We start from the raw sequence: 13,435 nt of genomic DNA, 5'->3' as shown, positions 1-13,435 counted from the left end.
GATGACATTCCCATCTATGTGAGACATCTTACACCTCAGGAAACTGGTCAAGGCACTCCAATCAGCATTGCTGTAAAAATATTCCCCTTTCCCTTGTGTAACACTTAATGTGTTCTCATAATGTAAAGTTTCTTAATGTGTTCCTATAGCACCCAATTTAACCCACCAAAACAACACACCTTTGAGCACATACAATAAGTTGACTTATTGCTGAAATTGTCTGCAGTATAACCACTGTGATATTAAAGCTGTAATAGAGATATTTTGATAAAATTAAATATATCCATTTTCAGAAAACAGAACAAAAACATGGTGGAGAAGGAAGAGAACAGAGAGAACAGAATTAGTATTATCCTTTCCAATGTCTCTTTATTTTACAAAATATTGCACACATGAGTTACACAGGCTGAGATGATGAGAAATGTACATCTCTGCTAGGGATGTCTTTCAAAGCCATCATTCATGAAGGTATAACAAACAATCACAGCATAATAACTCACATATACCCTTGGGGAAATGAGACGAGACAGTTACATTTAGACCACAAAGTGTTTGAGAGGAAGTTCCTCTGAACCAAATTTGATCATGTTGCAAACAGCGTTCAATCAATTACAGAATTTAGGCTTATAAAAGTGCATTTTAAATGCAACTGTTAAATAAGGGCACGGGGACATGAGAGGATTTCTGTTGTGTTTGATTGATCAGATTCCACAATACATCACCCAGGGTAAAGATGTGCTGCCAGGGCTCAAGGCAGCACACTTGCAGAGGGAGTGGGTACATCGAATCTGCTGAAAATCCTCTTCTTGGGGTTCTCATCCAGTGCCAGAATGCTGGCTCCCCCACCTCTCAGTGGGAATGGGAACCGAAGCACAAAAAAGTTCATTTTTAATTCATATATTAGTATGGTCCCTGCACAAGGGTGACATGCAAATTCATGAAGCATTCCGTATCTTTTGGGCCAGTATGGACAGAACTAAATGTAGAAAAGTGCTTTACATTGCAGCACAAAAATGTTCTAAAATGAACATAATTTTTTTTTTTATTCATCCTCTCTCTCCACGAGTTATAAATCCATACTAGAGAAACAAAATATTTTTGCTTCCAAGTAACTTTTTTAGTAACTTTTTTAGTAAAGTTATTTCTCTTCTACTCTCTCATAATCCCTTTGTTTACTCCCATTCACAATAATTCATGTTAAATGATAATCGTACAGAGAGACTAGAAGGATAACACACTGTGTAACATAGAATGAAGAAGCAAAAGTCTTAAGGAGGAGCGAAAAAGTCAGTCAAAGAAGGCATGTCACAAAAGCAAGGAACCTCCAGCTCCTAGCAAACTGAAAAGCATACAACAGGAGGAAACAGTAAAATCCAGCTCCACACCAAGGCAGCAGAAGTTCTGCTACAATTTAATCCTCAAAGGACAGCACCCTTTAGGTGCTAAGCCCTCCTGCTGGATCAGTATGCAGAAGTGATTATCATCCCTGGAGTTGCTGAGAGTTTCTGAGTCTATCTTGAAATTATCTCCTTCTTCCTTCAACGCTAGAAGCTTTTTCCACCATGACCTGCAGTCACTGACTACCATACACTTCAGTGCATGCTGACAGTGCAAAGCCTACAATGCTGGATGAGGAAGACCTAATTTTCCACTGTTGTCCTAAATATGAGGTCACTGAGGGAAGGATTTGGGCTAGGAAAATAAGATGAAAAGGGCTACATTTCCAAGTTTGTGGGATTCCTTCTGTCACAAAGAAAATAGGTGAAACTTCCAAGCATGTGACGTTACAGGCTTCTAACAAGAAGAAAACTGTGATTCTGGTTTCAAAATCTTCTTCGTTGGGGAAAGGGAGAATGAACAATTGAAGCCAGCACGGTGATCCTAGAAGGCAGAAGGGCAGACTGTCCTCCAGACCATAAATGGGTGTGTTTGTTTACTTTTAGCACATGGTGCAGGTTTTGCAACCTGTTTTTCTGCACTTTGCTTAGCATGAGAAGCATTCCAGATTCAGAGGAGGTGCTAGGTTCCTGGAGTCACACCACCACCCACACACAAGTTCTGACCCCGCCCCCTCTAGAGAGGGTGACAAAATGCCTGATGCCTCGAGTACTGCAAGGACCTTGAATGTGCACCCTCCCTTACAGAGATGGTGCAGGTGCTGGGCTGTGTGCTAGGGATCAGCTTGGCAGAGGCTGCAGGCACCTCCACTCAGCTGAGGATACCACTCACCCCCATCCCTCCAGGCTTGCCTCCTCACTTCTGCCTCCTCGGAGCAGGGAAGACAGACAGGTAGCTGATACAACCTAAGAGAATTTAATGATGCACACTGCCATCTGGTCATAATGTGATAACGGGAGCTGTACAAGGAACTCCAGTATAATTTTAATTTAAATTGAGGTCTTTGGGGTTTGCAAGGGTACTTGTCGTTAGCATCCAAACCTCAGTAAACTGTTGTGTCATAGAAGCATGATGGTAGGACTGCTAAATGAGTAAGACAGCGCTGGTCACTTTGTGCTCACTGTGCAGATACCCTTTTAGCACCTCAACATTTTGCAACCAAAACTTCCTTTCTTGACACTGTCTTTGGTAATTGCAAACTCTTTGCTCCAAGTGAAAATTACACCAGTGGTCTGAAAACATTAAACTATGCTCTTGTGGCCACAAACAGAACAAACTATGGTTATTTGGGAAAAAAGTAAACAAACAAACAAACAGGAGAGCAGCAGAGGAAAGCATGTTCTTTTCAGTTTTGTTCTTCATAATGATTGACAGATCTTTTCAAGCTTACCTTTCAGAAACTATTGATAGCTGCTCTCCACTGCTGCTTTTTGGGTAGGCTCAACTGGTGTGTCCCAGTTACAGACGCTACACTGAACACTAATCCACTGGCACTCGTGCTCTGCAGTCATAATTCACATCCCTGCCTCAAGCTATATTTTGTATAAGCAGTGAGGCTCTGGGACAACTGCTCCACACTCCACACTCCACAAGGAGCTAAAAGGTTACAGCTGTCACTAGATGAATAAAATTTTCTCTGGCACTGAATAATCCATTACAATTTGGAGAACTTTTAGCAGAGAAACATTTCATGTTTGGAGGTAGGCTGCAGGCTATGTTTAACTGAGGCAGTCTCATCTCTGTCCTGCAGATGGACAGTTTGCAGTATTTCTTGTGTGCACCCACATTCTCCCCCTTCTCCACCTTCTCCTAACTAACAGGCTGTCTCTGAAGGCCACTGCTGGCAGACAGCTACCTTCCTTACTTCTGAGCCCGTAAATTGTAGCACAAGGAAAGGTGGCTAGCAAATATTGCGGTGGGGACTTAGGAGATACTGTCAGGAAAGGAAAACCAGAAACAGGAGGCAAAGATTTCAAAGGAAAATGAAAGAAACAATTAATATAACCTGCCACATTTCTGCAAGAGGGGCTGCGTTTCTCCCTGCTTTTGGCATGATGAAGACCATGCAGCGGCAAATCATTACACCTTGGATACCTACAAGCTCCAGGACTAGGCCTTTGGGATTAATTTCTCTCTTAGCACCAAATGGCTGTGTTGCTTCAGGGGAAGGAAAGAAAGATGTGCTGCAATGCTTAAGGAAAGCTTTTTGGTGAGACTTCAACAAATATCAAATAAACCTCACTCTGGATTTCCCCCATTTGAAAATGGAAATGCTTTGCAGGAGTTTGCTTGTCTGTGTAACATAAGGTGCAGGTGGCTGCCAGTGGTCCTGCAGGTTCATGTTTTGACATTATCAGTGTTACTGTCATGAGAGAGAGTGGAAGCTAAAAGGAAGAAGAAAGAGGCCTATGGCTTCAGAAACATCCGTTTTCTGCAAAACAACTGACTATGTGAAAACAAAATAGTAAACAGTATGCAAAAATAAAATTATAAACAGTATCCCCAAAGAAGATTGAACTCTGCAATCTTTTTTTTTAAATAATACTTGAAAACATAAGAGGAAGGGGGAAGAAAGGTAAAAGCCAAGAGTGTAAATGCAGAAGGGCATGAAGGGACCTGTTCGGAAGGGAAGAAACATTGGTTTGCCTTCCCAGGGCAACTCTGTGCTCCTGGAAATGCTAAATATAAGTACTGAGTAAGCATGGCCAGCACTCTCACCAACCTGAGGAGTTCTGTCTTGGTGGCTAAAGGTCAGCCCTGCTGTTTGGAACTACAGTCCCACTCAAGGAGGTACAGAAGGGGGTGCAGTCTATATTTCTTGCTTGGAAATGGCACAAGCTGTTTCTCCTCCCCCGGGTGGGACTTTGTGTGAATCCACCGTCCCTCAGGAGCTCATGGGCTGGTCCAAGTCAGTTTGGATAGCAGGACACAGGAGACAAGGAAGGAAGCACATCCCTCAGACCGACATGTTGGCCACGGCCCTCTCATACATGCGCTCCAAGATGCGGTGGATGCTGGCAAAGCCTGGCCGGTCCGCAGGCAACTTGCTCCAGCAGAGGCGCATCAGGTTGTAGAGCTCCAGGGGACAATTGTCTGGGCAGGAGAGGACATTCCCATCCCTCACATAGTAGATGACTTCTTCGTGAGCCATGCCATAGTAGGGCTGCATGCCATAGGAGAAGATCTCCCACAGCACCACTCCGTAGGCCCACACATCAGACTCTGTGGTGTAGCGGTTGTAGAAGATGGACTCGGGGGGCATCCAGCGGATGGGGATGGCATCATTCTCATTTGCTTTGTAATAGTCAGCCGAATACATGTTCCGAGAGAGACCAAAATCAGCAATTTTGACGACCATGTTCTCCCCCACCAGGCAGTTCCTGGTGGCCAAATCCCGGTGGACGAACTTGCGCTCAGAGAGGTAGGCCATGCCAGCAGCAACCTGCTTGGCAATGCAGAGCTGGCTGGTGCAGCACAGTGCCAGGGGGTTCGGGAGGCGAATCCTCGTGTCCAGACTGCCCTGTGCCAGGCTGCAGAGGTTGCGGGGTGAGCGGTCACGCAGGTACTCGTTTAGATCCCCATAGGCCATGTACTCGAACAGCAGGCACATCGGCTTGCCAACTGCACACACACCTGGCAGGGGACACACCACACTGGTCATTTGGGAGGCAAAGACACTTCTGCTGGGCAAAACCCAAAAGGTCCAAAAATACTCACACAAAGGGGAGACTTTCAACAATGCACGAAGGGCCAGAGAGAGAGGTGACCATGCAAATACAATCAACTTTGCATGCATCCATCATGCATCCTGTCTCTTTTGAATCTCCTTCATCAGGGATCTAATGCTGAGCTGTGGGGGAGGTGCTAACAAGTCATGCACTTGCCTGATTTGTCTTGACATCACAGGTAAAATACAAACTTTTGAAGCTATGTTTAATTAAGAGGCCAATGCTGCTTTAGTTAGCATTAACAAAAGTATTGGCCCCTCCCAGGTGCAACTACAAGGATGTACTTTTAGGAAGCAACTTTTAAAGTTCTGATCATGTTATTTTTTAATTCTTTTATTGCTGTAATTATTGTATTGATAAGTAATATTGTAAGGGCTACAAAGATGCAGGAAGACATCACGAGTATTAACAAGGGGCATGTTCAAAGGTTCAGGGTTCACTTGAATTGCAAGGAAACTCCCACCCTTTTGGATTTTTCTTTTTATTTTTATAAAGCTCATGCAAAAACAATGTTGGTTAAGGAAACATTTTTGGCATGACGGATATGCAAAAATGAAAGAAAGACAAATCAAAAACAGGCAGCAGAAAGGGGACATTTGACATATCTGTTAGATGCAGAATGACTCCCACTGCAAGGCACATGCTTGGCTCTACACCAGTTTCAACCGCACTTCCATGAGCCTTACAGATCATGCAGCGATATGGGGCAAATAATTGTGTGCCTATCATTAAACTGCCAACCAGCAAAAGCCAACATTTAAAATGTATGTGTTTTGCTTTCTTAGGGCCATCATTTAGCAATTGGCGATGCAACTTATTGTGAAATCTGAAATTCTGGTTGATGACTTAATGTTGAATCTTTGAGGAAAAGCAAATGGCTGTTCCCAGTGTAGTGAAATCAGGATCTGACAAGCATGACAAGTGCATGTGAGAGATTTATCATCTAAGCTGTCTTCAGCAATGTGGCTGCTTCTCCACAGCCCCATGATGTGATACTAGTTTGTACCTTTGCCCTTTGCTGACCTAAATATGTTAACAATAAACACAAAGCTTAATGGAGTTTGATCCATTTCCTGCTTTTCTTTTCTGAAGCCAAGATATCTGCATCAACCAAGCTTTCCCAAAACTGTGATTTATCTATTTCAAAATGTTATGGAGCTTCCTACTGAAATAAATTAAGAGTTCAGCCGTCTGTTCACAGGGATCAGATCTTCATACATCAGCTTAGACCAGGATTGCCACATGAAGGTGACCAGTAGCATCTACTTCAGTCAAAAAATGACAATTTACTAAAAGGAAATTTGCTCAGCAGCTTTCTTCATAGAAGAATTCCTTATTAGCCAAGCTGCAGCATCTAGACTTTCTTAAAAACCCCAATAAATAAGAGTTTTCTTTCAGATGAGAAGGAGAGGAAAAGAAGAGACCTCTTTTGGGGTTGTTTCTTTTTTGTTCATTTAATTTTGGTTTTTTTAATGCTAGTAAGTGTTCAGAAATCACAGTACTAAGTGGCACTTATAAAACTAACAAGACTTCTGCTATTTCTTCTAAGTATCCACAAAATAAATCACAGTTCCAGGAAGTTCATATCTTCCCTGTAAGACATCTGCGTCAATGTTATTAGACTGGAAGCAGAGCTAGGCAGCAAGATAGCCAGCACTGTAGCCAGTGCAGCATGAGGAGGGTTGGAAGTGATGCACCATCCTGTTAAAGCAACGGGATGCCTCGCTGAGGTACCTAAAAGCTTGACGATATTCGGATTGTCAAACTCTGCCATGAGAGCTGCTTCCCTCTGAAAGTCAGCCTGCATGTCTGCAGACGCTTCTTCCTTCAGCATTTTCACTGCCACCATGGTGAAAGGTTCGTATGGCAACAGCCCTGGGGCCCTGCAAGTACAGGGAAGAGAGGAAACCATCAGTGATCAATGCATGCACGCTAAATGCTGCTTCTGTTTCTGATACAAATAGAGAAGCCAACCAAAAAAAAAAAAAAGTGGAAGACCAATGAAAGGAGTATTAAAGCCCAGTTTAATCTCTCGGGCCAGCAATATGCATTGCATATTATAGAGATGTTTAATGTGGTTCAGGCAAGACTAAATTCAGTATAGTTTGTTGTTTTTTTTAATCACTGGTCTTGCTGCTTACACACTTATTACCATGACTGGTAAAAACATAAATAAGTAACAGGTTGGTAAGCAGCAACCTCTCCCTAAGCTGAAGATCACATCATAAACTTAATGGAGGGCAGGATGGACTCTTCAGTCCAAATGATTCACTTTTGGGTTGTAATGGCTGAGCTTACCAAAGTTGGACTCATTTTGTATGAAACTGATGAAAGAGGCTCCTTTCCCATACCTGGCACAATGGTGACTTTGGTACATCTGGCTACTGTTAGAGTGAAAGTAACAATTAATGTAAGTAACTATGTTCCTCTGTTTTTTAAGGAGAAGAGCCTTTTTTCACTATTCTCTGTGTATGTGTATCTGTGTGTGGCATGTGTATGAGCCTGTAATTCAACAAGTTATAAAACCTTTAGCTGATTTGAGCCGAATTTCATGTTGTGTAGCAAGGTCTAGAAAAGAGTTTATACCCTTAAAAGTTTTGTGGAAACACATGACAGGACAGAAGGGACAAAGCAACTCTGTGCCTTGTCCGAAGAACAAGCCAATGTGTGAATACACACGTTTTGACACTGGTGAATCTTCAATTAAAACTTATAGACACAAATCCTTAGAAAATAAAATCCTGACTTAGAGCAACAGACCTGTATTCTTATCCACAGGTCGCTGCACCCTCAACAAGTTTAATTAGATGGGCTTGCCAAAGATTAAGGGGTAGCTGTTGCTGAAAAAAAGTAACTTTCCACTCTTCAAACATGCGCCAGACCTCAGATGTACATTTTGTTGCCTGTGCAAATTCTTCCCAGGGGCCTTGCATCTAAAACACATTCCATACAGGTAGCCAGCCGGAGCCCATAGAGAGTGGTGCCCATTTATGTGTCAGGTTACTACACCAGCCTGACTGCCCTCCCACTGAGCAAATGCCAGGTTATTTTATTGCTCAGTAGTGCCGAGAGGAGATTCCAATTTCCAAAGCAAACTTCCTTGTCTTGTACTTCAGGCACATGGCAGTTGCAACAGTTGCACTTGCATGCTGTAAATGTCAAATGTCAGGAGATGGCAGGGTGTCCATCAAGAAAAGAATCACAGGTGGCCACATCACAGCTGAGACACTCAGGCAAGGAGGTCTGGCATGCCAGAGCAGAGGATCTGACCCCACACTTGTCTGCTACTGCCTCAATTACAGCACAATGTCTTCCTTCTTTTCCCCTGTGCTGGCAGCAGTTTGCAGTCTAGGAGGAGGGGAGGAGTACGAGCACCTACCACCTGCTGTCTGATCTCAGCACTAGAGCCAGCAGCAACAGCCTGAACAAAGCACTAGAGAATTTAAAAGTAAAAATAGAAGAGCCTTTATCTCTTCCAAATAGTGTCATAGATTAGCACTGATCCCTGACTAGCAGACCCAGCAACAGTGCCAAAGGAGGGGCAGGCAAAGTTCAGTCCTGCATGCTTTGGAGACTGACACTCACCCCAGGCTGATGTACACCCAACCATTCAATTTCACTGAATCCTGTAATGTAAACTAACCTAAATGTAACCAAGTGAGATTAACCTTCACAAGGCCTTCAGGCAACAGCCGGAGATTTCACCTTGGTAACTCATGGTGATTCAGTCCAGTTCTCGGCAGACCGAGGAAAATCACACTGATCTGGCACAGAGACAGAAACTGAAGTCTTGGGAGATAGCTATCAAAGTTGACCCCATTCATGCCCTAAAGACAGTCTTTGCACAAATGGTAGAGGTTCATCTGCAGGGTAGCAATGGGAAGCTGCTGCCTTTGAAGCTGGGGAATTCAGATGAAGGGACAGAGAGGGGAATGTTTCCTGAAAAATAAGTTAATTCTCTAGAACTGGGAAGCATCAAAAGAAATTACCTTAGGTTTTCTTTCTTGCAATAAACTAAAAGCTGAGGAGAAATGTACACTGTTTGTGCACAGGGTGGACAGCAACAGTCCTTGCCTGGTTCACCACCAATGGATTTGTGCACTAGTGGCATCAATTGGCTTTCGGGTACATGCCATTCAAAGAACTAATCAGCATTACAATCGGGAATCTCACCCTGGGCCTATCTAGAGAGTGCCTGACTTAGGTTCCCAGTCAGGTTTTCTTTCTAAAGAAGAAACTATGTAAAAAAATGAGGAGCTGTTTGAACCTGTATTTGAGATAGTGTCCTGTACTCATGTTGCTCAGCATAACAGTTGGATAGCTACTCTTAGCTCATTAAACAATGCAATTAACATCTACTGAATCTGCTGGAAACCTACCTTTACCCTATCCTTTGGTTAAATTAATCTGTGAGCAGGAAACTGCTCTGAAGCAGCAGTGGCTCATTTTATCATGTATTTTGCAGGGGAAGGAAAGGTTGTGTTTTTTTAAATTAACACCCACACTGGTTTTCAGCCATACTCGAGACAGCAGGTTTAAGACATAGCCTTTGCAGATGGAGATAACATGAAGAGACTTCTGTCAAGAAATTGACCTTGGGAAAAGCCTTGTCCCTAAGGAGGGACAACAATTTGTACATTTGTCTACCAACCTTCTAGCAAAAACTCAACACTGGCCAACTAGCAGACTCCATATCCAGGATTTTAGGCAGTCCAGATCTTCTGGTTTAGCCTGGACCACACAGCTGCAGCTCTGGGAGAAAACTTGCATGCTGGTCTGCAATAAGCTGCATGGGGCTGGTGCTCTGATGTCTTATGGGGCCAGAATGGTCCTCCCAGGAGCAGAATCAGCCACAAGAACCCAGATGGACCAGACCTGAGCCAGGTCCTGAATTTTGTTTTAAGAATGGTCACTTCCTTATCCTTCGAAGTGTGAGGCTGCTCCTGGTGAAGACAGCAGCCTTTCAGGAGAAGCTCGTAAATGATAGCTAGACACTTCCTGTCCTAACATGTTTCTTGACCCAGGAGTGAGTAAACACTGAATCAGGACTCACAGCAAGCCAACTGGCAAAGGCATTGCTGGCACTGTGTGCAGAGCTGTGTTTACAGAAGGAGAAACATGAGAGCAGGAGAAGTAAGAGGATTGCTAAACTTAGCTCGAGATGTCCATTTAACACACGTAGGAAAGTACATTTTATCCTTCTGAGATAGGAAGGCAAAAATTAAGAGTTGTGGTAGTTTCAGCAACCTGGATGCATACACAGCTTGTACTACTGGAGCAGCAGTTTGCACTGGTCTGCCAGCAATGCACAGAAATGCCACATCGGCTTACTATAAGGAATTACAATAATTATAAGGAATTATAAAGCCTTGGGGGGACCTTTGATAGACATGGTAATAAAAAAAAAGGAGGTTCCTTAGAAGCAATATTTCTGTAGCTCAATTCTTGAGCAAGCATCTCTCAGGATGTGGTACTCTTCACTTTGCAAATGCTAGATAAGGTGTGATGCTTTCTTTTTCTTGCCCATGTACTTTTCTTTCAGTTTCTGCTGACAATAACAAAAAGTTTTAATTGAAAGAAACTGCAGTCCTGGAGTGGATGAAATCCACATAAAAGGTCTTTACACTACTTTGGGACTTACTTGACCCAGCACTTAAGCAACATTTGAAAGCCCCTTGAGAAGTCTTGCTTGATATCTGTGAAAGTAATTTCTAGCTCAAGAAGGTCTGTGTAGCACTTAGATTGTATTAAAACTCCCGGAGCAGGGCTAAACCAGCACTTGGCAAGAAGAAGGTCTACCCTGCTCACACACCACAGCAAGATGCAGACTCCTGCTGCATGAGCACGAAGGTGATGCACCTCAGGGCACCCCAAGCGCTGTGCTGAGGCTGGGACAAGAGCTGCCCTGTACCCATGGTGTACAGTGCCCCAAGCATGGCTGTTGTGCAGTTTCTATAGCTTTGTTCTTGTTTCAAGTTCAGATGCATTCAGGCATCCAGGCTAACAATCCATCCATCACAGGCTGAGCATTTGTGACAATCCCAACTGCGCATCCTTTGAATTTTGTTATTTTTAGCTCTCTCTGTACTAAAGAAAAGTACGCCTGCTTTTCTTCTGTTAGAAATAATTTATCTCTTCATTAGGAAAAAAAATCCATCACAGCTATTGAAACTCTTTCCCAGCTGTACCACATTTAACGTTCAAGGAACTCATTTTCTATCAGGTCCATCAACAGCCTAACTATAAACATTACCAATATCTGCATTATGACTGCCTTTTGCAAGGATAGTCCTTTGCCTTTGCAGTCAACAGAAGAGTTTCACCAGGCTGATCTTGGCTGATGGTGGGACTCTGATAGTTCTCTGTGTTTTTTTGAGGTCATCATACACTACTCCAGATACAGCTAAAAAATCAGAAAATCAGCCATGTCCCATACTTGTTAACTGCAAAGGACAAAGATGACTGCCCCAATTAAGCATGGAACTAGACAGCCTGTACACTTTTCTTTCAGGAATTTGGGGATGAGACTTTACAAGGAAACCATTACTGTGCAAAGAATGTCTTGCAGAAGTTATGGATTCTGTCAAGACAAACTAGACATCTTCCATCCTCCTCATCTTCAGGGTTGTCAATTAAAGATTTTTCACATTTGTGGAAGTGCACAAACTCACTTCCCGTGATACTTAACAGAACTGGGCTGGTTATCATGTAATACCTTAAAACAGGTAACAAGGGCTGCAAATTCCAAAAATAAAAAGTGAAACTAACTAAAGGTGACACTGTAGAAGTCTACAGATAAGGGAACTTATGTTTATTACTCAAACACTGATATCCAGATAGCCACGGAGCCAACCAAGGATTGTTATGGCTGGAGACAGGAGCCATATGGAGGTAGGGCAGCATTTTTCTGAGACAAGTGTCCTTGTTCTGGCTCCTGGAGATAAGGACAATACAGTACAGCAGAGGTGCAGGAATGAGGCCAAGAAGCAGGCAGGAATGGACTGCAAGGGCATATCAAGAGCACACAAGACCCTCAAAGCCCCCAAATAATTTCCAGAAATGTCTGGAAGAAGAGGCTGTGCATGATAACTCACTTGCATAGAAAGTGAGAAACTAAGCTCCAGGGCACAGAAAATTAACTATAAGCAGGTACCCCCAGAAAGCTAGGGTGCACATGTGCCCCAGGACTCCAAACATCCCAACAGCTATATTGATGGTGGAGCCAGGACCACTGATTTCTCTTTTCTCCTTTCTTCCTTTCTTTCTCTCCTTTCCTCTTTAATCCATGTTTCTCTCTGCCTTCCTTTATTCACTCACCACTTTATTCAAAACCCACTGTTCTGTGCTTGTATAGGAGGTCAGGGACTATAAAATAGTCATTTACATGCCAGGTGTGTAATTTACTAAAAAAGATTTGTAAGCTTTTGCAGATACTCTGACATTTTCTGTTCCTTTTGACCATGGGCATCTACAAATCTTGGGTGTGCATTTCCTGTTAAGGTTGGGACACCACAGACACACAAAAAAATCTCCCTATTGACCTGTGTGGGTAGGGGTTTCAGGGGATTTTTGGTTTGGTTTTGTTTTGTCTCTGAATCAAATTGAAACTCGGTCAGGACTTAACTGTAGCATTACACAATGACTTCTGTGGTAATTACTGGACAGTATTGGGATTATAATGGAGATCATCACACGCTGACAATTCATAAATACTGAGAAATGCAAGAATTTCACAATAGGTCACATGTCACAGGCAGTACTCTTGGCAAAACCAGGGATGATAAATTTAGCTAAACTTTTACACCAGACTTTGGTATGTGAGTAAGGCATTACATCTACCAGAGAGTAGAAGAAAAGAGTAATTTATGTCAAAAGTTTAACAAATATTGACAGATAGCAGTGGACAACAAAAACAATTATCCAAACGTGAATATATGATTTGGTACACATGCATTTAAGTGAGTTATTATGTGGTTGGATGGGTGGATGGATGGATGGATGATTTCCAGTGCCAATTTTTCACAGGTACCTCCAGATAAAGAAGATTCACACAGACACTGCTTACCTGGCTTGGAAGACTCTCCCAAATGCTCCTTCCCCAATATCTCTCACATATTCAATATTGTTCCTGGGATATTCCAGGCTAAGCAGTTTTGGATTGAGGAGAAGCGGCATGCGTTGGTACATTGGGTTGGGATGCAGCCGGTCCAGCAGCAGTTCGGAGGGCAGAGTGGTGAGAGTTGGTGTCTCTGACTCTCTGAAACAATGGAGCAATTTTTGGTCAGTGTGTGCACAGCCCTCAACCAGAA

At 43.1% G+C, this 13,435-nt stretch overlaps 1 protein-coding gene across 1 annotated transcript in view; it reads right to left on the bottom strand.

Annotated features, from left to right (window-relative positions):
- Positions 1-349: 349 nt before the first annotated feature.
- MUSK (muscle associated receptor tyrosine kinase) overlaps positions 350-13,435 on the bottom strand; it is a 55,650-nt gene continuing 42,564 nt past the window's right edge. The window contains exons 15-17 of the mRNA XM_085042336.1: positions 13,192-13,383; positions 6,861-7,009; positions 350-5,031 (exon numbers count right to left, since the gene is read on the bottom strand). Of these exons, the coding sequence (XP_084898462.1) occupies positions 4,355-5,031; positions 6,861-7,009; positions 13,192-13,383 (1,018 nt within the window). The 3' untranslated portion in view covers positions 350-4,354. The remainder of the gene's footprint in view (positions 5,032-6,860; positions 7,010-13,191; positions 13,384-13,435) is intronic.

The sequence above is a fragment of the Lichenostomus cassidix genome, chromosome Z, assembly GCF_008360975.1.
Source record: "Lichenostomus cassidix isolate B80296 chromosome Z, HeHo_3.0, whole genome shotgun sequence".
Classification (NCBI taxonomy): domain Eukaryota; kingdom Metazoa; phylum Chordata; class Aves; order Passeriformes; family Meliphagidae; genus Lichenostomus; species Lichenostomus cassidix.
The sequence above is the reverse complement of the archived record's forward strand: the minus strand, read 5'-3'. Positions and strand labels throughout refer to the sequence as shown.